The sequence below is a fragment of the Echinops telfairi genome, unplaced genomic scaffold (genome assembly GCF_000313985.2).
Source record: "Echinops telfairi isolate 266 unplaced genomic scaffold, ASM31398v2 ScPeMD7_23;HRSCAF=83, whole genome shotgun sequence".
NCBI classification, from domain to species: domain Eukaryota; kingdom Metazoa; phylum Chordata; class Mammalia; order Afrosoricida; family Tenrecidae; genus Echinops; species Echinops telfairi.
Window position 1 is genome coordinate 33,130,657 of NW_022103920.1, and position 23,904 is coordinate 33,154,560.

At 43.2% G+C, this 23,904-nt stretch overlaps 1 protein-coding gene across 1 annotated transcript in view; it reads right to left on the reverse strand.

The window, feature by feature from the left end:
* Positions 1–17,844, reverse strand: part of IFRD1 (interferon related developmental regulator 1) — a 26,921-nt gene extending 9,077 nt beyond the window's left edge. The window contains exons 1-9 of the mRNA XM_004702580.2: positions 17,523–17,844; positions 13,206–13,310; positions 12,985–13,069; positions 11,951–12,075; positions 9,841–9,998; positions 6,735–6,785; positions 6,470–6,648; positions 6,280–6,388; positions 945–1,079 (exon numbers count right to left, since the gene is read on the reverse strand). Of these exons, the coding sequence (XP_004702637.1) occupies positions 945–1,079; positions 6,280–6,388; positions 6,470–6,648; positions 6,735–6,785; positions 9,841–9,998; positions 11,951–12,075; positions 12,985–13,069; positions 13,206–13,310; positions 17,523–17,619 (1,044 nt within the window). The 5' untranslated portion in view covers positions 17,620–17,844. The remainder of the gene's footprint in view (positions 1–944; positions 1,080–6,279; positions 6,389–6,469; positions 6,649–6,734; positions 6,786–9,840; positions 9,999–11,950; positions 12,076–12,984; positions 13,070–13,205; positions 13,311–17,522) is intronic.
* Between the last annotated feature and the right edge of the window lie 6,060 nt (positions 17,845–23,904).

Sequence of the window (23,904 nt, forward strand, 5' to 3'; positions counted from 1 at the left end):
GGCCCATTTCAAAAGTGGGCCTGGGCTGGGGCCTTTAACATCTCTCTTTTCATTCCCAGCCTAAATTTTCACACCCTACCCCTCTCAGGTGGAAAGTCACTTGAGTCTATATAGGTTCTATGTATGTTCACAAGAATAACTTGAGAAATTAACATTTTGAATCCAATCACGATTTTTCTACCTAGCAAATCAAAAACCTACATGTATGCATTTATTATGAACGAGTTTCGTATTCACCACCGTGAGACCACCTTGGTCCTAAGTTCATTGTAGCCAGGTATTCCGTTTCATGGCGGTTTCTAAAGCAATTTATTTGGCCTGTGTACTAAAGCTACGGTTAGAGGATTCTAGAAGGAACTGAAGCATCAGATAATGACCTAAGGGTCTTGTAGAGACACTGGGTTTTGTCATTCGCTTTTGAGCACTGGCCTTTATAGACGATCGTAAAGATCTCTGTTTAAAGGCAACAAATGCCAAGTTTACTGTACACAGAGGGACAGGCAGTAATTTATCCAACAAAAACACTGTACTAAGTGCCTGTGGGCCATGCAACACTGCTAACGTGATTTCAACTACACCACGGTGTAGTAAATTTTATCATGTGGCATCTTTTCATTTTATCCAAACCTAAATAATATCAGCATTAAATTGTCCTATGTTTAAAACTAAGATTTTCATATACATTTCATCCATGTTGTTAAAACTCCTCAGTGAGGTGCTGACACGGATAATGGAAAAGCGAGGAAACGGTTACACAAAATGATGAGAGCAATTCTAACTGAATGATATGTGTTAAGAAAATGTGGACATGGCATTGTATCACAATAAACAAAAATAAACTGCTCAGTGGTGAAGTGCAATCAACAGAATGATCCAATTGACGTGGTTAGACTGCGACAGTCTAACTTCAAAATGAGTGCCTCTGGAACCTGTAAGAGACCTACCTCCACTGCCCTCAGAACATCTCTGAACACCGACCGCTGCTTCCGCTTGTCCACTTTGGCTCTGTGCTTATTTCCATCAGTGGCCAGAGCCCTCAGCATCTGAGTCAAAGAGTCCATGTCTTCATAAAAAAAGTCCTGAGCAAGAGAAAGAATGTTGTTTCGTGGTTGTGTTTTCTCCGAGCCTCTTTCAGTGGTAACAAGCAACAGTCCATCTTGGCAAGCCAGCCAGCAGCGCTGCAGAAAGCAACAGAAATCCCCCAGCCGCCAGAGATGCAGGCCCAGACACACGTAAACTCAGACAACTACAGACTACCGCAAAGCAACTGGCAACCCCTCCCTACTCAAGTACATACAAAGGCACTTAAAATGCTTATTGTGCTATTCTACATATCACTGCAATTTGGAACAAGTTCAGCAAAAGTCAGATATATATATATATATAGATATAGATATCTATATATCTCAAAACTGTTTGTCTTTTGGCTGCTCGGTCTTCAAATCCCACATCCCCAGAATACCGGTTACTCTTATTGTCAAATTGTAACACTTCTTAAAGCTCTAAATTTTTAATTTACTGGCTATATTTCAAATAAGCAAGAAATCGAGCATTTCTATCAGGGGCAAAACAAGGATTATTACGTCATTTAAAATAAAGTTACTTTTAAGGAGCCCAGGTTGCGCAATGCTTAGGTGCTCAGCTACTGAATGAAAGGGTTTGAACCACCCAGTTGCTCATGGGAGACATTCTGCTTCTGTGAAAGTAAAAGACCAGGAAACACTAATAAGCAGTTCTGCGGTGACATGGGGTGCCAGGGATGAGAACTGGTTCAAAGCACTTAGCAATACAATACCAATCCATTTTGGGAGGAGCTGTAGCTCCCCAAATGCTATTCCTGCTTGATATTCACTCTTAAAAATCATTTTATTGGGGGCTCTTACAGACATTTAACAATCCATAAATCAATTATATCAAGCAAACTTGTACATACGTTGTCATCATCATTTTCAAACCTGTCTTTCTACTTGAGCCCTTGGTATCAGCTCTTTTTTTTGTTTGATATTATCTTAAGCTTCCCTGCTACAGTTTAAGTGGCCATATACTTAAGAGCATTTTTTTATATTGGCATTTTTATTACCTGACTACAATTGACAATCACATTTAAAATGAAGGTGATTGAAAACCACTTAAAGGACCAAAGTTATTATAAGACGCCATCATACCAAGTTGGGAATAGTTCCATGTGTAGGAAGCACATTTTAGGGACTGGTCAAAAACCACCGAGCTCACTGCCAGAGTGGGTGCCGTCTCATAGCAACCCTACTGGGCAGGGCAGAACCAGCCGGTAACTCCCTAGGGGAGGAGAAAGGCCATCTTCCTCCTGAGGGGCTGGCAGCTCCCTACAAATGTCACTGGTTCCGTACTTCCGAAAGTGGCCACCTTCTGGGCCTCCCCACCCCGAAAGTATGAGTATATGTGTCTACATACACAAAGAAGCTTCCAATTAAAAGATGTCTCCAACCCTTCGAAGCTTATGTGAAAAATTAGGAACTCTACACATATTATTAATTTTCTGTAACTGGGAAATGACCCCACCCCAGTAGTTCTCAACTGTAGGAAAAAAACAGTTTACCCCTCAGGAGACATCGGGCCAAGTCTGGAGACATTATGTATCTTGTCACAACAACTTCAGCAGGGAAAGGTTTACTTCCTGGTATCTAGTGGGTTCAGGTCAGGGATGCTGCTTAATATTCTACATCACAACATTTTAGCAAGGATGAAATTCAAACTCGTTCACAACTGTGATTCACCACACTCCACAGAACACTAAAACTCTGGAAAAACAATGCTAAATATTTTAGGGAAAATTCTCCCAAAACTGCGCTTTAAAAAAGAAAAAAAGCGGGGAGGGCGGGGGAAAATGAGCTGACACCAAGGGCTCAAGTGGAAAGCGGGTGTTGTGAGAATGATGAAGTCAACATATGTGCTAATGTGCTGGACACAAATGACGTATGCACGGATTGTGATGAGTTGTATGAGCCCCTAATAAAATGATGATTTAATAAAAAAGAAAATTTACATCTCAACCAAAGTAATTCACAAGTGTTATCCAAAAGCCAATGGATTGGGAGCTTACAGCAACTATATAAGAAATCTATGCTCCAATATAAATGAAAACTGGGCTCAGAGACACAAAGGTCTATCTTAGTGTAGCGCACTTACCCTGACCTTACAGGGAAACGGCATAGCACGCACTTTCACTCACACAGAACAAAAGGTTTGCTTGCAGGAGAAAGGAGCAAGCTTCCACACTTAGGATCTTCAGTGTCTGAAGTTTCTCTTATGTAAAATAAGGATATAATTGCTAGCATTCACATTTTATAAATTCTAAGGGCTAATTTTTTATGTAAAATACAGTATATAAATCCATTAAGCTCTTATGATATAAACTTGCAGTCTAATCCAAAAAAACATGGCAAATAGCTCTGCTAAAGATGATGATTTCCTACTGAAATAACTGCTACCATAAACGGAATGGTTTTAAAATGTCAATGGAAACCAGATTCCAAAATGGAGCCACAAGACTCCCGGCATGTAAACAGTCTCCCTTACTGAGCAGAATGAGTGTGCTAGGCTGGATCCACCCACTGTCACGAGTCGATTCCAGCTCCCAGAGACCCTCTAGAGTAGCGGTTCTCAGCCGTCCTAATGCCACGTGACCTTTAATACAGCTTCTCGTGTTGGGGTGACCCCAACCCTAACATTATTTTCGTTGCTACTTCATCACTGTAATTTTGCTACTGTTATGAATCATCAAGTAAATATCTGGTATGCAGGATGTATTTTCATCGCTACAAATTGAACATAATGAAAGCATAGTGATTCATCACAAAAATATATAATTCTATATTGTGAAATATTTTTTTCTAATGACAAATAAATGAAATTTTGTCTTGAAGCACGGTGTAACATGGGTAACAGTCTTCATGCCAGGTACTCATATGTGGGCGTATCTGCATGTGGACGGACCGGCCTGGAGATGGAGAAAGAGGCAGTGTCTCGGTTCCTAAGACCATCGGAAACATGTGTTTTCCGATGGTCTTAGGCAACCCCTGTGATGAAAGGGTTGTTCAACCCCCAAAGGGGTCACAACCCACAGGTTGAGAACAGCTACGCTATAGGATTTCTGAGGTTGTAAATCTTCCTAGGAGCAGACAGTCTTGCAAGTCAGCAGTCCAGCTTACCCAGCAGTGCACCAAAAGGGTCTCTTAAGTGGGATGGTGTCTCCCCCAAAATTCATGTCCACCCAGAAGCTCAGAATATGATATTCTTTGGAAATTGGGTCCTCATGATATATTTGTTAATTAAGATGAGGCCAGCACAGATTCGGGTAACACTAGATCCAACACTGGTGTCTTCCTCAGAAGGTCACGTGCAGACACACCCAGAGGAGGACCACCAAGGGATCCACAGGCAGAAACTGACGTGATGCAACAGTAAGCCGAGGGACACTACGGACTGCAGTCATCCCAGCAGCAGGGAAGAGGCCAGGATCCCGGATCGCGGACTTCCAGCAGCAGAACTTGGAGACAGTACATTGGTCATTTTAAGCCACCAAGACAGAAATTGCTGCTCTTCAACTGAGAGTCATATATTTTAAAACTACGCCCTGCACTTGCAGTTCTAATATTTGAGATGTTTCTTAGGGCAATCATAAGACTCAAAAAAATAACCAACAAAACACCCCCGCCCCAACAACCACAGCTGTCAAGACAATTCCGACCCACAGCAACCCCTATGGAACAGAGTAGAACTGTTCCTTAGGATTTCCAAGACTCCCTTCAGACAGCATCTTGTCTCTGAAGCAGCATATTGCTCAAACACCACCCTTTCAGTTAAGCAGCCATAGAGCCGCTTAGAATAGAGGTCACAAACGAATCAAATGCCCCAGTTCACAGGACTCCTCCTGGAAGAGTTTTTCTGGGACACAAGCCTTTCAGCACCAGGTAGACAGGGAAGGGGGTTCACCAACTCAAATACCTTGAAGAGCCAAGCACCTGGCAACAAACCTCAGAGGAGGAGGGCAGGGAATGGCAAAGCTCATGCCCCATTTCACGGCCGTGCTGTTTCCACCTCTGCTTGCTCAGGAAAGCTAAATAGCAGCAATCAGACGCACCTACTCCCCATCATAGGCTCCTCCCTGAGCATTTCACCCACCTGTGTGATACGAGGGCTTCAAACAGTTCATGGGATATTGGAAGTAAAAAATGATGCTATTTTTCTATGAACTTTGTGAAGCCTCCATTTTATTATAAAGTATATATTAACGAGTGAATTGCCTTTCATCCCCCAAATATATGCTTGCCCTCATCTCTGAATTTATCAATGCAATCCCTCACTTTGGAAACAGGGAGGGCTTTTGTTTGTTATACTTTAACACTGGTTAAACACTGGGCTGTTCACAAAAGGTTGGTGGTTCGAACCCACCCAGAAGTTGGGAAGAGAAAACCTGGTCACCTGCTTCCATAAAGATTACAGCCGAGAACACCACATAAAGCAGTTGTACTCTGTCACGTGGAGTCACTCTGAGGACCTAGCAGCATCTGAAAAAGGGGCGGGCTGACACAGCCAGATGACCAGAGAGACTCGAAGGGGACAACAAAGAAGGCAGCTGCGGCCATAGCCAGACCCACCAAGGGTGCTGGCAGTCACGAGAGCGTGGGAGAGAGGCCTCCCCAGGAACTGACAGTCAGAGTCCTGAGTTGGACTTTAAAACTCCAGAATTGGGAGGAAACAAAGAAATGTACCCACTTTGTGGCAATTTGTTATGACAGTCCTAGGAAACGAAGCATCCATGCATAAATTACTTGTCTGGAAAGAACCCGTGGTGCAGCAGAGTTACCTGTTGGGCTGCTAACTACAAAGTCAGCAATTTGAACCCACCCGCTGCTCCAAGAGGGAAAGACGAGGCTTTCTACTCCTGTAAAGAGTTAACAGTCTCAGAAATCCCCAGAGCCAGTTCCATTCTGACCTACAGGATTGTGAGTTGGAATCAACGCCGAGTATATCCATAGGGATTACACTAGACACAATTCTTCCCTTGAGTATTAGAGAACAGTCCTGAATTTTCATTCTTTAGGTAACAAAAATTAAGAATAATTAACTACCCTCAAGTATTAATCACTATTAGCGATGCTTTCAAAAGTATTATATTGCCACTGCCAAGAAGTAGGGCAATCAATCACTAGACTCTCACACTGGCCACACGCCAAGGTTAGCATCCAATTCTTAATTGTGAAGTTAATGATAGAATAACTTTGCCAATCAGAAACTTACACTATCCATTCCTCTGGCCAATTCAAACAGGAGTGCCAACGATTCACCTGCAGCGATTCTCATGTTCACATCATCACAAGAGAGCAGGCTTGGAAGCTTGTGTAGATGCCTAGGAAACAGTTATTACTGAAGGTAACTAATTATGACACTCAGCGCTATTTTAACAAAAGATGAAATTAAGAACACATACATCTCCAGCTTTTTCTTCACTTCGCTGAGTGGGCAAATGGTCAGTAATAAGGTCCATGTGAGGAGTGCGCTGATGTGAAACACAGTGTTGGGGGAGCTGCAAATACCATTCGTGCCTTTCTCTTTGAGATAGGACTTGGTGAAGATGCTCTCCAGGAACTCCAGAGTGGAATACAGCTCCTAGTGCACAGAACGCCAAGTCAGAGAGCCAGCTCGAGTAAGTGATGCTCAAAGAACTGCACCCTCAAAGGTGTTGTTATACTTACAGTGATATCATCTGTGGCAATAAAACAGCAAACACCAAAGCAAGTTGCACACTGAAGGAAAGAAAACACAAATGATTTACAAACATTACTCCTTCCTCATTCCACGTTTTCCTGCTCCTCTAATTCAAAATCCCACCATCTCAATGACGTGGTTAGTAAATCCAAGCACAGGAGGCATGGGAGAGAGCGCGTGAGTGGATTCTGGGCTGAGAAGGGGGTGAGCGCAGGCTCTGCTCTCCTCCCAAACTCACAGCACAATTGGAGGGAAAGCACTGCACTGCTCATGGGCCTGCCTTCCTTCCCACGCACACAACATATGCCCAAAAGATCATACCCAGCTTCAACACTACCCTGATTTTGCTGTCATGGTCTTCAAAATTTTAAGTTTTAAATTTGTTCTTATGTAACATCAAAGACAAATCTGGTTTCCAGGACACACAGGAGCAGAAATCTCCTAACACCTAACGTTGTAATACTTTGTCATCAACCTTCCCACCCAAAAAGGATCTCGTTCCAGAAGAGTCAGATTCTACTTCTTTTGGGAACAGGTTGAAACAGCATGTGTCAAGCGTCTATGGTTGTCTGCTGTTAGGAAGAAGGCTAACTACTTCAAATCACTATTAGACTCCTAAGGCAATAACCTATCTAATAGTAGACTCAGAACACAATCCATACAACCATGTACTTCACACAAAACCCAGACAAATAGCAACAAACTGATTCCAACTCATAGAGTGGCCCTATATAGGGATTCTGAGGTGATAAATCTTCATGAGAGCGACAGTCTCATTCTCCTAGGGAGCAGCTGGTGGGTTTTGAACCACTGGCCTTGCAGTTAGCAGCCCAATGTTTACCAGACAGCACCCCCAGGGCTCCTTGTAACCAAAGCGTCAATATACAGAGCACTGCTTTAATTAGTCAACCATGTTGAAAGCAGAAATGTTATCAGGAATAACACATTTACACCAACCATATAGTTACCTCCTCTTCGTCAATCGGGGTATATGTAACTAGTCCCCACTTTGCTTTACTCCACATGCTGTCACTCAAACTCCCTTATGTTGTTAATAGTATCACTAAAGCTTTAGCTCTTTATAGGCACATTTAACACGCGCAGGTTCCAACTAGTTCTGCTCCAGGACTCAGGATGGTCTTGACAGTAATCTGTTTGATGTCACTGTACTACTCATACTGATACAAATCAAACATTATTAAAATTGTAAAGTAACTTCGGCATTCTTCAAGAAAAAAAACCCTCAACCAGTATTTATTTCTACTGGAAAAGAGCAAAGCTACATCTTGCCTTTTGATGGAGACACGAGGGGAATGTTTGATTAAAATGTAAAACAAATGGATTCCTTCTGCTAATGAGAAGGCTGGTTTAAAAAAACAAAAATGGGGGTGGGGGCAGGGAGATGAGGAGCTGACAGCAAGGGCTCAATAGAAGACAAATGTCTAGAAAATGATGATGGCAACATATGTACAAATGTGCTTGATACAATTGATGTATGGATTGTTACAAGAGCTGTAAGAGCCCTAAATAAAATGTTTTAAAAAATTACATTCACATGTAAACAAAATTAAATTGATCCCAATGTCTAACCTACAGAATGCTTTCTGAGATTACAAAAGACACCCAAGTCTGCACAATGAAAGTTATTTAAATTCCAAAATCAAAGCAAAACAACAACCCAAAAAACCCACTGAAGTAGAGTCAATTCCAACCCCTGGTGAGGCCACAGGACAGGGCAGAACTGCTCTGTAGGGTCTCTGAAGCGATAAAGCTACAGGACCAGCCAGCCTCAGCTTTCTCAGGAAGAGCGGCTGATGCGATTGAGTCACCAGTGTTGTAGTTGACAATCCAATGCTTACTCAACAGTGCTACCAGAGCCTGCTCCTCAATCAGATGAAAAGTGAAGCAATTTGAACAATCCGTATCTTAAAGTTTTCAAAATTGAACTAGTTAAACTTGTTAGAAAAACAGCTTAACACACTCACATATTACCTTATACAAAATAAACTTGGAATACCAGATATTTCTGTGAGCCAGGACAGTATGTTCATGTGATCATTTAGTCACTGTTTATTAACTCAGCCAAACAAGAAACAAAAACATATCAACAAATTTTAAACCACAATCTGAAGTCCAATGTTAAGAATAATAAAAAAAAAAGGTGATAAATATTGGAATCAAAACATTTTTAAACCCATGACTAGATGAAAGTTTCACTAGCCAATGCCAGTTTCTTCCACAATCATCCACAGCCACGATGTAAACTAAACACAGCACTAGTGGGTGAAGGGAGACATTGGACAGTATAAGATATGACAAACTAAGAATTTATAAATTAGCAAGGGCTCATGAGCGCAGCGGGGTGGGAGGGGAAAAATGAGGAGCTGATGCCGGGGGCTTAAGTGGAGAGCAAATGTTTTGAGAATGATGAGGGCAATGAATGTACAAATGTGCTTGACACGAGTGATGTATGTATGGATTGTGATAAGAGTTGTATGAGCCCCTAATAAAATTATTTTTTTAAAAAACAAAAAGCACAGCACTAAACTTTCTGATGTGACTACTAGGTCATGGCAGCGAAGACACAAAAGGGAACAAGAGTCACAATTTTTTCTTAAATCCCCATTTTAATCATTTTTTGATTTTCACACTACATTTCTTACTGTATTACACAGACAAACCCACCAACAAAACTTCTAGATGGTTCCTCAAGTTCCAGCCCTAAACTATTTTACAATAGGTCCTAAGCAACTCAATGTAACTCACAAGCAACATCAGCACTGCTACCTTCAACTTAAAGGACAGAGACATCTTGAGCCTGGTGGCACTGCCGGGAAACACTGGACTGCAAACCCACCCGTGGTTCCGTGCGGCAGAATCACCTCGAAGGCAGGAGGGTCTTTGGGTTTGGAGTCGCATCAAATACAAGAAAGCGCCTGTCATCTTAGGTTTGCTCACTATCAGCAGAAGATAAATGAAAGTAAGATACCCATACTAGCCTACTGCTTTTAAACGGCCGTTTTCCCAGGTTGTTCGTCACATGACTGTGTACTGAGCTCACAAAACCTAGACGTTTAAAAATCGGATACTTACAGTTTGCCTGGCCTGGATGCTGGCTGTCCCGTCACTAATTATTTTCTTGAGGATTGGTCCAAGGGTCTTGAAAATCTCTTCACTCTCAATTCCGGGACCCAGCTGAACACAAAGAACGCAAGCTAATGCTGCAGCCGCCCGCTGCTCATCGCTCTTACCTACAGAGAGAGGTCAGGGCACAACTATAACAAATTACTTGCAGCAGACGAACCGAACTACAAGGGGGCTTCACAAAGTTCCTGGGAAAATACAAGTAAAAGATAAAGGAAATTTTCCACATATTTTTTGAAGCCCCTTATACAAATCACTGGTAAACCCATCAAAATATTATTTTGCCTCTGCTCAAACTGCCTTTGCTCTCAACAAACCTCTTCCATTAAAAAAAAGGATTGTAGGTGAAGGGCTAGAAGTAACAAGACAGAACATCTGAAGGGTCTGTGAGGGGGCAGGACGAGGTAGGAAGAGGGAAACAAAGGAACTGATATCAAGGGACTCAAGAAGGTTTTGAAATAGTTGATGGCAATGTTTATATATAGCTTCTTAGTATAATGGATATGTGGACTATTATAATACATGTAAGAACCCAATCAAATGATTTTTTTTAAAAAGCTGAAATTTTGACCATTCATATCCTTTATCCAGGGCATTTTAGCCAAATTACCTTCAATTATTACTTTTGTTCTCTTGAGCAGTTTATCTATAAAACAGATTAATAGCCACATTATAGTACCATTGCAGTTCCAGAAAATAATGTGTTTATGCCAACATCTACCTTCCAGCTCCTTGATGTAATCATCTCAATAGCGTCCAAGCAGCTCATGACCTTTATCTATCTCCCAAGCAGCTCAGATGCAGACAGCCTATTCCTTAAAACATCTATATACACGTAAATGTTGATGTCAAAGCGTTTAGGCAAATATCAAACTTAAATCTTATTCCACAGAGAATTCTAAATTATGCAGATTGGGAATTTTAAAGGCCGTCTAGTGTAAATACCCAATTTTAGGAGACATTTTCATGTAAAACACTTTTAACAAAGCCACTGTAATAGCCTTTAAAAAGGCAAGTCTGCTATCAATTATACACCTAACAAGCCTCACTTTCCTTTAGGCCTTTCTTTATTCCACACAATAAGGTTTAGATAAAGAATTTAGGTCACGACAAATTTTTTACCTGAGACAAACTAGAACAATAACGATCAAGAAGCCAAGCTCATTCAACAAAAAAGAGCATGTGTGCGCTCTACAATTTTGGTGCTAGGAATAGCTAATTGGGAGCCCTGCTGGTGTAGTGGTTATGAGTTGGGCTGAGATTCACCTGGGCAGCAGTTCAAAGCCACCAGCCACTGAGGGAGAAAAACTGGGAGTCCTACTCTTGTAAACAGTTACCTTCTCGGAAACCCAGTGGATTGATATGAGTCAGCACGACTCAATAGCAGTGTGTTTGTTTTGTGGGGTGGGGGAAAATAATAGATAATGTAAAAAAGAAAACAGTCTAACAGAAAGTAATTATTCCCATAATATACTCAACTTGGCAAAATAAAGTAAAATGGCAGGCTCAAATCTTTTGAGTGTTCCTAAAACTGAAAAGTCTGGTCACATTAACTCCTTCAGCTCTCTCCTTAAAAGTGCAGTGATTACAGCAATAGAAATGCTGGAATTTCTCCACAACGTTCTGAAACTTGACGCCAGGTCATTCACATTTTATAATCACCATTTTAAGTACATATGAAAGAATATGGGATGAGTATTACATAAAACTGTATAAATTTTAGAAAACTAACATAGGATTTTTAAAATTTAATTAGTACTTCTAATTGACGTTTAGACACATGCTTTCAGCCTTTCTGTGGTCACAAGAGGATGGCAATCACCTCTTCTGATACAACCAAGGTGACAACTGAAAAGTACCAAGCTGTTTTCTTATTCCATAAACAAAAAGCAAAATTTCTATGAAGCCTGGTTACATAATCAATACGGTATACTCCTCAACAATTATAAAGTGCTAAGTGTGTGGGCCAATGCGCTAGTACCATTAACAAAGGCTATTGCTGGGGAAGTACCACATGCCTTCTCCGTTCAGTGCCTGCAACGCAGAAGAGCAACGTTACCTTTCTTCAGGCAGCGTTCAATGCTGTCAGTGAGAGTCATTCTCCGTTCCAGAATAAATTCATAGAGCATTTTTGAAGAGACTGCATTTTTAACACCTTCCAGTGCTGCCTGCCTGGTCTTTGCACTGTTAAAAACAAAACATAAGAGAAAGATCCAGCTGGACTTAAAAATACTAGCTCATTTCCTTCTAACTTTTTTCTATCTACAAATTTCTCACCTAATTGTTATCAAGCGCTTGTAAGTTTTTCTATTATCTGGTCATCGAGTGCTTATAAATTTTTCTATTTGGTTTTCATCTACAACTCACCTTACACAAAAAATTTGAAGCTGCCTTCTATCATAGCATTTGTTAATTAAATAAACTCAACTTTAAATGCGGTCATATTCTACAGTTTCAATGTGTTAAAGAAATGTTTCTCTACATTACATATATACCGTATATACTCGAGTATAAGCCGACCCGAGTATCAGCCGAGGCACCTAATTTTACCACAAAATCTGCATTAAAATTGTGCTGGAAAACTCAGCTTATGCACGAGTATATACGGTATGTAAAACTTTCTAACTTGAAAAAGGTCTATACAAGGTATGCCTGTATATGCTGGTTTCTACATTTCCTTTGTTTGAAGACAATTCTAAAGCATCCATGAAGTCAGAGAACTATTTTGCCTTGAAAGTTTGTTTGGTTTTTTTTTTTTTTTAACCTATAACAAAATTAGTGGGCAAGAGGTACAAAGCAAAGTTTAGTTTTCCTTTCTGATTGAAGATTAACTTTGGTTTTAGCAAATCCGCTCCATTACCCAATACCATTATGTACATGTTACGAAGCTAGAGTAAAGGCTCATTTGTGTGCATCTAAATTCTGGTGGCATTCTCCTGCATCACATTAAAAAAAAAAAAAAGGAAACAATGAAACATCAAAATAACTAATCATGCTTTCAGGGAAAACATACTGCAACAACAGAGAACTGCACATGTTAAATATATGACTGCCTAGAATCACCAAGAATAAGGAGTTTCCAGTACTTCCTACCTCTTGTCCATCATCAGGTCAATGTATCCCTTCAACTTGTACTCTAAGTCTTCTTGAGTTCCTTCCTCATCAAGGACTTCTGGACCTAAGGAATAATACAAACCAAGCACTCTAATTTAAATAGGGGAAAAAAACAACAGATGGGAACACTTATAATAGACACAAGAACTCTTAACTAAAATACTCTTTCATCCAAGCTGCAAATAATTCAGAAAACATACCATCTTCAGCAAAACTGGAAGGATCGCTGTAACCACTGCAATGACTCATCGTTTCAATCGATGCATCCTCGTCACTAAAAGGTTGCACATTTCGATGCTGGCCACCTAGAATGGAAAAGAAAAAGGCACATGGTTTTATTGCCATCACTACAGATATTCACCGGGGGAACGTTTTCAATTTACCTTAGGGAAATGTGGTCATAAAAAATCTTGAGGAAGTCAATTCCTTTCTTAAAATGAGATGACTACGCTACAAAAGCTCTCACTTAGGTACCCCTAAAATTAGAGTCATTTCATCATCCATGTAGTTTGGAACATTAGCTACTTATAATACCGATCAACTCCAAAAACCAATGAGTTGCTTAACAGGAGCATCAGTATTTGATGACAGAAAAGCATGATAGGAAAAATGAAACGTCACTTCCAAACTTGGACTTCAAGTTATGAAGACAGGACACCAGACACAGAACAATGATGTCACCTATCATGAGAATAAAATAGAAGATGTATTTGTCCAACACACAGACTGGGCTTAGTAAACATAGCCTAAGTGCACTGGGCTTGGGAATGTCTATGTAATGGGGAATGCAGGAAAGAGAAAGCTGAGGGAAGGAGGGAGAGTGGCTTTAAAGATAACTTTAAATTGTGAGAAGTAAAAATATCTTACAATGGAAGTTTCAGTATTTAATACCTAAGTACCTTATATAACCCTAAAAGAAAAGTTTCAACATAGGCAACAGTTTTAAAATAACAATGTTGTTATTAAAACTCTCCCCTTTCCGAACTGGAATCTTGCAACTTTGTTAACATAAGGAACGCACAATCACTTTGACCTACAGGGATTTCCTATGAAAAGGGGTATGCCATCCTGAATTACACTAAGCACTAAGTTGAGGGAGGGGAGCTTCAACAAGTTCAGGGGAAAATTCCGATCTTTTCATTCCATTTGCACATTAACTTTTCGAAGCTCCTTCTTATAATTCCAAATTCTGCTCCTCAAATGACCTTCAGCGAGTCAACTGATATACTTTTGAAGCAAGTTTCCGATTACTACAAGATTGTACCCAAAATTATATATCCGTTAAAAAATTCATGAGATATTTGCCATCTTAACATATGCTAAAGATAGTCCTCTAAAGGTAATGAATTTTACCAGTTGAGTAAGTAAAGCCTAGATCCTAAAACTGCACTGAATGCTTTAAAAGGACATTCTTAGGACAGGGGAAAAAACACTCCCAAGTCTTTCTAAAACAGAAATGCTATGTCATGCTTTCTTTCTTGACAGTTTCTGGGCAATGCTTGCTAGTCATCTGATTAACATTTACTAATATTTATTCCCAAGTCAATGTACTGTTTTTCTTTTTCATACTCCAAAGCTGTCAATAAGACTACTCCAACGTCAGCTCTCACTCAGCTCACTTACCTAGTTCAATGATTTCTATCAGACTCAAGGCCAAGAGAGGTGTGGTAGTTACATAATCTCCTGTCAACTTGAGGGTATTGAGTCAGGGGGTGGAGGTTAGCCTAACAATCAGGTTGCAGCTTGATGGCCTCATTTGAAGGCAAGTTGAAGATAAATAGCCTACTGGGGGCCAGACCCACTTTCTGCCTCCCCTTGCCTGCTGTTGACACACTCAGAAAGCTGGAGGAGCCACCAGGAGACCCATGCTGGCACTGACATGCTTCCGCTGCCACTGGATCCACAAGACTTTCTACCCATCAGCCTGTGATCTTCCTGCATTCAGCATCACTGCATGTGTTGTGTGAGTCTAAAGAGGAATTTATGGACTAATATCGGACTTATAGGCTAATATCGAACTTAAGAGACTTGATCTGGACTGGGCTGGGATGTTTTATTGATGCTTAATTACTTCTTGATATGAAGTTCTCTCTTACAAATATATGAGTGTCAATGAATTTGTTTCTACAGTCAACCCAGTCTAACACAAGAGGTTTAGAAATGCTTTGAAATCAAAACCTTGGATGAATGCCTAGTATCTCACAACTACTCAACAAGGTGGCACTCTAGACACACAACAATCCCAAACCAAACTCACTGCCAAGGAGTCAAGACTGACTCACAGGGATCCGAGAGAACAGGGTAGAACTGCTCCTGTGACTTTCCAGGACTTGAACAGTTTATGGAACAAACTGTTCTAAAAGCCCCATCTTTCTCCAGAGGAGCTGGCTAGTGGTTTCCAACTGTTGACCTTGTGGGTCGCAGCCCAATGCGTGACCACTATGCCACCTTAGCCACATAAAGTGATACAGAACAGTTACATTGTAACTGCTAACCAAAAGGTGAGGGGTTCAAAGCCACCAACAGCACCTTGGTGTACTTCTCAGAAAAACCAGCCAGAAGAAGCCCTACTGAGCACAGTTCAATTCTAACACCTGTGGCATTGACAAGATTTGGAATCCACTCAACAGCGACCAGTGGAGTGGCACTTATTAGTGTGCTTTTGGTCTTTCCTCAATGTGTTTCATTGTTTGTTTCAGCAACTCAGTAACTTTCTAAGTATAAAGAACAAAATTAAGTTAAGGACCTAGATGATGCAGTAAGGAGCCCTTAGGTGGCACAGCGGTTATGCATTAGGCTAACTACAAGGTCAGCAGTTAAAATCACCAGTCATATGACCCTCAACTTTTGACTCCCATAGTGAGTGCCTCAGAAACCCCAGGAGCATTCTACCCTGTCCTAGAGCATCGCTGTGAGTAGTCATGAACTCAGTGGCAGCTGAGAAAATGAGATGGCACAGTGGATTTACATGTTGGGCTACTACCCATAAAGTGAGCAGTTCAAACCCACCAGCCACTGGAAGTAGAAAGATTTAGTCTTGGAAACTCACAGGGCAGCTCTCCCGTCCTATGAAGTTGCTAAGGAATCAGAATCCACTTCGTGGCCGGGTTTGGTTTGAGGTTGAACTCAAAAGTTTCCCTCAGATGAGAAATGGCTAAAGCACACCGAACTGCCGGCTCTCACAATAAACTGCTTTGCTTCTTGATCCAGAAAAATGAACTGCATCAAGAAACTTGGACTCACAAGCAGCTTAAGAGTGTGCAACTGAAATCAAGAGTGATATAAAAAGGTAAACTCTCCTTCTTTCCTAACTCCAAGCAATAATAATCTATTCTTATAGTCAACTATTACATGCTCACTTCTTGATCGCAGGTTTTAGGGTGGCTATAAATCTCAAAGGGCCAGTCTCCAATTACCTTTAACAAGAGAACTGGCCTACAGAAGTCCTAAAGAACGAAGGTTTCGGAGCCGCAAGGTGTGGCAATGCCTGAGGATACTCCTTTATTTAAATCCATGACCTCAGCCAAACAATTACCGTACTTAGTTGGGATGATTTTTACCTAGTATACTTTTAATACACAATTCGAGTTTAGTGGAGGGTCCTGCAGAAAGACTTCCCGCTGAAATCGTTCCTTTTCTTTTTTCTAAGTCAAGAACCATATTCACTTGGGCGCCCAGAGTAGGAAACGCTTAAGTTTTTGCTGTGACTAGACAAAAAAAGAAATGGGGGGCGGGGAGGCAGAAACTTTCAGCCAATCGCCGCAGGCCGAGCTCTGCACTAGCCCTGCTGCACAGGACCTAACGATGTAGCGCAAGACCGTCCGCAGTGGGGCTGGGAGGCTGCGCTCCCGGTAAGAAGGGTAAGAAATGGGGCAGAGACCAGGTTAGGACACAAGTGTACGTCTTCGACGGCTGCGTGCAGCCAGGTGGATTGCGCAGGAAGGCGCGGGATAGGGATGATAGGGATGCGGACTGGAAGCCTCTGCGTCACACCGGCCCCACAGTGCAAGGCCCAGGCCGCGTGACGCCAGAGCCCTTCCAAACCGGCCGGACGTTCCCCAACGCGGGCCGGGTGGCATTCCCCGAACTCCATGTTGGAGCTGGCAAGTCCAGGGCAGCCTGACAGCACAGACGCCAACTCCAAGCCCTGCTCCATCCTTCCCGGAGGAGAACTCCTGAGGGATTGCACAGGCTTCCGAGGCCAGCTCCGTTTCCTCCCTCCCAGCTGCGCGCCACGCCAGGACCGGACTCGAGTCTCAGGCCCCGGGAGGCACTCGCTTCCGCCCCGCCCCCACGGCCGATGCCCGAGTGTCAGGTTCGCACCCCAGGTCCAAATCGCGCGAGGCGCGGCCCCGACGCACCCTGGGAATTGTAGTACGCCGACACAGCCAGGCACCCTTGAGACCCGGACGTCCTAGGCAGAGAGAGAACTACAATTCCCACTGCGCCCCACCAAGGGAGACGTGTGCCCAACCCGGCCGGCATCCGGTATGCCGGCGGCAAGGATAGCTCCTTACCTGCTGCTGCTGCCGCCGTAGCTGCAACTGCCTCTGAGCCGCCGCCGCCACCACTGCCACCGCGGTGGGGAGTGTTCCTCTTCTTATTCTTCGGCATCGTGGGACGCCCGGTGCCGCCTGAACTCGGAGCTTAGCGAGGATCAGCCGATGGAGCTGCACTTTTTACTCGTGCGTCTGTGCGGCGGGCGGCTAAGAGGCGAGTCTGCGGCTAACAACAGAGGCGAGAAGCGGCGGGGGTGAGAGTGGGCAGTGGCGGCAGCAGAAATCCCCGTTAAGAGCTGTGATCGGAAACGATACATGTTTCTCTCTAGCGCGGGAGCTAAGGCGGGGCAGGCGAGGCCACGACGCCTTAAGTACCGAGACAGCCGGCTGTCGTCACCATGTGTAGGCGGGACGCGAACGTTCACTAACCAATCCCCATAGATGGCCCCACCAGCCTCCCACCTCGTGCAGCCCAGGGAGCCGACTACCTGTCCCATGCTGCAAGTCTTCGATCAAGGCCCTGGAGCAAGGCTTCGCGGCTGCACTGCGTGCTGGGAGATGTAGTACAGGCTGGGGCGCCCGCCTCCAGCACCTTCCAACCGGCTGCTGTTCTCCCCGGCTCCCATTCTCGTGACTCCGCCTGGGCCTCGGGGTGGCCCCTGCCTCGGGAGTGTCTGAGATTGTCACGGGTGATGAGCCATCGGGCGGGTATGCCCGATGACGTGGGCCAAGCTTCCAACTGGGACGGACGCGGGCGGCTTCGCTCATTTTTCTCCAGCTGCTCCCTTCTCATTAACCTTTTCCCTACTTTGCTGCAGCCTCAGCCCAAGCGCAGCAACGCCGCCCTTCCTTGGAAACGTGCCATGGGTTTTCCTGGTTGAATTCCTTTAGCGATTGTGAGTTACTATAATTGGACTAGTTCGAAGCTGTGTGATCCCAGCTCCCAACCGTGTGCTTTAATCCATTTAGTTGTGTAGTTTCATGCACTTCTCATATTCTAGACCGGAAATGCCCTAGAATTCTGTTCAAGGACTGTGCCCTTTGCCAGCTCCACCTGCCAGGTAGGAGGTCAGTTTGGGCTAAGGTTGGTTTTCGAGAAATAAACAGGTGAAAAAACAAATGAGCTATAAATACCCGTAATCAATGTTTTTTTAGTTTGTTCCCCCGACTCCAACCACCCTACCCACCAGGTTCTCTGTCTTCCTTGTTATAGTTGTTATATATTTAGAGCCTGTTATTAAATCAAGTTCACGTACTATTCTTATGACAAGCCAAACTCGCTGACTCACCCCAATACCTCATCACTCACTCCACCTCTCCACTGCACTCCACCTTCATTCTCTTGCTTTTTGTGGGCAGGTAGCACAATTCCCAACCCAGGATTTCCCACCAGCACCTCCACTCAACACCTCAAAGATGCTTTCCCTCAAGCCAGTGTGCCTCTTCCTGACCTCCCATATGTGTTCAAAGCGTTACTAGCCTTCCAACAAGTAGATATCCAAAGTCTGATTCCTCTCTTTAGTGCCAAACACCCAAGCCTGCCCTCAGTTTATATGTCCTGACATTTTAAGAGCTCGCCCAGACTTTCCACCTGTGTTTCACACTGTTAGTCTAGGTTGTCTAGAAAAACAAATTTATAGACACTCGTGTGTAAAAGAAAACTTTATACCAAAGAGCAGTTGTACATTAAGAAAACATCCCAGTCCAGGTTAAGTCCATAAATCCGATATTAGTCCATATGTCCATTAACAGTCTATAAATTCTTCAGACTCATGCAGCACATGCAATGATGCCAAATGCAGGAAGAAAATCGCAGGCCAGTGGGTGGAAAGCCTTAAGGATCCGGTGGCAGGTGAAGCATCTCAGCTCCACATGGTTCCTCCAGCCCCAGGGCTCTGGCTCTCTCATGGTAGCTCCATATGGCTTGTCAGCAGGAAGACGAAGCAGGCTGTGTGTATCTGGCCTCCAGTGAGCTATTTATCTCCATGGCACCTCCAAATGAGGTCATCAAGCTGCGACCTGATTGACAGGCTAGCTTCCACCCCATCGCAAGTTGACACCAGCTTATCTAACGACCACACACACATAATAATTGTTTGATTTATCCTTGTATCCCAGGTTTTATTAGTCCACATGCTCAGTCCTCATGTTTTTGAGAACATTCTGTAATTCCCATTCTATGGGTGCCTATTACATGTCAAGACCATAAGCCTGGCCTTGACTCCCTTCCAAGCCCCACATTCACTGCTTTCTCCCACATCCTGCTCTTTGGCCAAAGTGGACCACTGTCCTGTTCCATTACACAACTCTGCTCTCCTCACCCTGTTTCATCACTCGCATCGATCTGTGCTCTTATATGCCCTTTCTCTTCTTTATCTGAAGAAATTGTCTACATTTTTCAAGAATTGTCTCTTCCCCGCATGCTCTTTTGCCCCCACAGGCCACAGAGCCTGTTCAGGAATGTTGACACAGCTCCCACTGGTTCCCTTGAGCCCAGCAGAGGGACGTCTGAAGGTCAGTGGTCTTGGAAGCCCACATGGAATAAGCTGTCCCATGGCTGGAAAAGCACAGAATTGTAGACTTATAATCCTAAGCTCTTCGGCATCCAAAAAGAACTTCTATTGCATATAGAGCAATGATTTGGCTACTTTGTAGGTCATATCACCCAGACTAACTGTCCATTTGCTAGGCCTTGAAACTTAGGCTTTGCTGACCTTTAGGGCTTCCTCCTTTTATCTGCACCCATTTGTGTCCACTTAAAGGTATAACCCACTACATCAGATGCATACTTGTTTTTAACTTTTTATGAACACATTTTCGTCATTCCTTGACATTCCCAGCTGCTGAATAAGAATCTTGTTTTTATCATCTGTGCATCTCTTACAGAACTTAGGTATCTTTGTAATTGCCGAAAGCCATAATGAATGGATGGGGAAGAGCTAATTTTTGACTAGGTTTTCTGGATCAAGAAGAGAGATCGTCCCATATAATGGATAATTGGCGTCATCTCATTTTCACGGCCATCGAGCCCATTCTGACTCCTAGTGACCCTATTGGACGGAGTATAGCTGCTCCTATGGGTTTCGGAGTCTGTGACTCTTTACAGCAGTAGAAAGCACGTGGAGTGGCTGATGGTTTTGAACTGGAAACCTTGTGGTTAGCCACCTAACCTATTATTGCCACCAGGGTTCCTTAGAGAAAAATAAATATTAAAAACAAATGTAAAAATATGAATAAAAATTAGCAATAAATATATATATGCTTATCATTTTGCTCTAGCTAGCACAGGTGTCAGAAATATTTATGGATATTGATGGATATAGCCCTCGTAGTTAGTGGCCCTCAACTTCACACACTTATTTTGTAGCATATCCATAGAAATTATATCACTGTTGTCTGTTGTTGGGGCTGTCAAGTCTGTTTCAACTCATAGTGACAACAGAACGAACCACCACCCAGTCCTGCACTCCTTACAATTAGAAGATCCCAAACAATATTTTTAACTCCAAACAACATTAAATGAATGAGTTAAAGTTTATTGTGCCAATAAACACATGTGGGGTTAATTGAAGGGCAGAGAGCTAAATGGCTCAGTGAGCCTCGTCTTTCTAGTTCTCGGGTCTCTTGCTTTGTGATGGTCGGACCAGGGTGCAGCTGCCTTAGCCAATTCCCTGCTTTAGCTGGACTTTGTGGATTGGTGTCAGACAAATGGGCTAATGTTGGACTTGTGTGCTTGGGCAGCACTGGGTTGGGATGTTTTTCTTGATGTGCACTTACCCTTTATATAAAACTCTCTCAAACATATGAGTTTCTGTGGACTTGTTTCTCTAAAGTACCCAGACTTACACAATGAATTACCCAAAAAAAAACTTAAAGCCCAGGGGCAAAGTGGAGCAGGACAAAAAGACATTCTCCTAACCAGCCTTTGCCTTTTTATTCAGGAACGAGCACCCTGAGACATGGGCCAGAATTGCATTATTTGATGATCTCTCGCTGCAGGATAGTCTAGAAGAAAATTTCTTTTAGTTGAACTCACTGAAAAATTTGAGATTCTACTGATAATTATTGGGAGCCCATAGGAGCCCTGGTGGTTATGCGTTGGACTGTGATCTCCAAGGGCAGTAGTTCAGAACCACCTCTGTGGGAGAAAGATGGGGCCTAAAAAGTTACCGTCTCTGAAATCACAGGGGAAGTTCTACCCTTTCCTATCAGCTCTCTGAGTCAGCGTGGACTGGATGGCAGAGTTGAGTTGTTGATGCATATAAGGTAGGAAACTAGCACAGTCTGCCTCAAATGAGACAAAGTTCTCTTTCTAATAAACAAATACCACATATTTGTGACCAGCTTCACCTTATGCGCTGCCTCTTTAAACCCTTACTCATTGTAGATGTCTCCTCCTCCTATAAAACACAAACTACTGAGCTTAACATTCCACCTAATAGATATCACCATCAAAGTCAAGCTATTCAAATGTTGGGGAGTGGGGAGGAAAAGGTTCTCATTAATCAGAATGTAGGTGCACATCGGAGGGGAGTCAGGAGTTGTTCTGTCTCCTAATCTCACTCTACTTTGATCACTCTGTCTCCCAGAACACTCGATACTTTCAAGGTGAGCTCAATGATTCATTACAGTAGTCTGAAAGAACTCACAGCTAATGCTCTCAGTTAAGGAGTTCACCAGGGACGTTAACTGGTTACAATTCAGGTGAGAAATAACGTAGGATACTGTTGTTTTGTCAGGATTGTTTCTTCTCCCCCAATGACCCAAGCTGGCCTCTCTGGCCTGGTCTCTGCCCTGCTGGGGCAATGTTACAAAGCTCTTTCAGGGCTGCCAGTGAATATACCCAAAGGGCACAACACTCTCCTGAAAGCCTCAACCTGGAGGTACTTAGCTCTAGTTCTGTGGGTCAGCAAAACCCAACTCCCCCAAGTAAGTGCCCAGAGGTACCCCACTCTACACACCATTCTCCTGCACCCAAACACGCAGGTCTACTTGCTCTGTAGACTGGGAAGTCCAGCACTCTCTCATGCTCTGGCCTAGTTTCTACTGCTGTTCTGCCACGACTCTGGTGTCACCGGTGTCACCGCTGTCTCCTGTGCAGGAATCTCAGATTGCACAGGTTGTGCTGTGCTCCACTCCTGACTCCCCTCGCTGGTAGTGATATCCCACCTCCTGCTTTGGAGACAGCTGATTTTATACCCAGCAGGATGGTAATCACAACTCGATTAACAGTCATTCACAGCTAAATTACATTACAATCAGAATCTCCCCACTTCACACCCACCATCTTTTTACTCAGACCCTTTGGGATGAATGAAGGTCGAGGTCCTGGTGGGAGTGACAGAGTCTATGGCTCAAAGAGCCATATTCAGTAATTCACTGAAATGCATGGGTCGCATACAATAGGAGTTGTATATTGAAGATGTGGATTCATGAACTAATAACACAAATAAGACACCTTGATGACATGAAGCGTTTTCTTTTTAAAAAAGATTTTATTTGGAGCTCTTACAGCTCTTATCACAATCCATACATATATCCATTTTGTCAAACACAGCTTTACATATGTTGTCATCATCTTTTTCAAAACGTTTTCTACTTGAGCCCTTGGCATCAGCTCCTCATTTCTCCCCCTCCCTTCCCCACCATCCCTCCCTCCCCAATGCCCCCTTGATAATTTATAAATTATTCCTTTTTGGATTAAGTGTTTTACACTGACTGCTGTCTCATTTCACCCACTTTCTGCTGTCCGAAGTATGGGGGCCATACTTCGATCATTGTGATTGCTTCCCCCTTAGTCCCCCACTCCTTACCCTCCTAGTATCACTGCTCCTCTTATTGGTCCTGAGGGGGTTTATCTGTCCTGGATTCCCTGTGTTTCAAGCTCCCGTCTGTACCAGTGTACATGTTCTGGTCTAATCAGATTGGCAAGATAGAATTGGGGTCATGGTAGTGGGGGATAGGGGGGAGCGTTAAAGAACTAGAGGAAGGTTGTGTGTTTCATCAGTGCTATACTGCACCCTGACTGGCTCTTCACTTCCTTGTGGCCATTCTGACAGGGGGGTGTCCAATTGACTACTGATGGGCTTTGGGTCTCCACTCTGCTCTTTCCCTCATTTCCATTGATATACTTCTTGTTTGTTATGTTTTGAGTCTTTGATGCCTGATCCCATTGACACCTCATGAGCACACAGGCTGGTGTGCTTCTTCCATGTGGGCTTTATTGCTTTTTAGCTAGATGGCCGCTTGTTTATCTTCAAGCCTTTAAGACACCAGACACTATATCTTTTTATAGCTGGACACCAGCTTTCTTCACCATATTTACTTATGCACCCATTTTGTCTTCAGCGATTGTGTCAGGGAAGGTGAACATCAGAGTGCTGTGTTAGAACAAATTGTT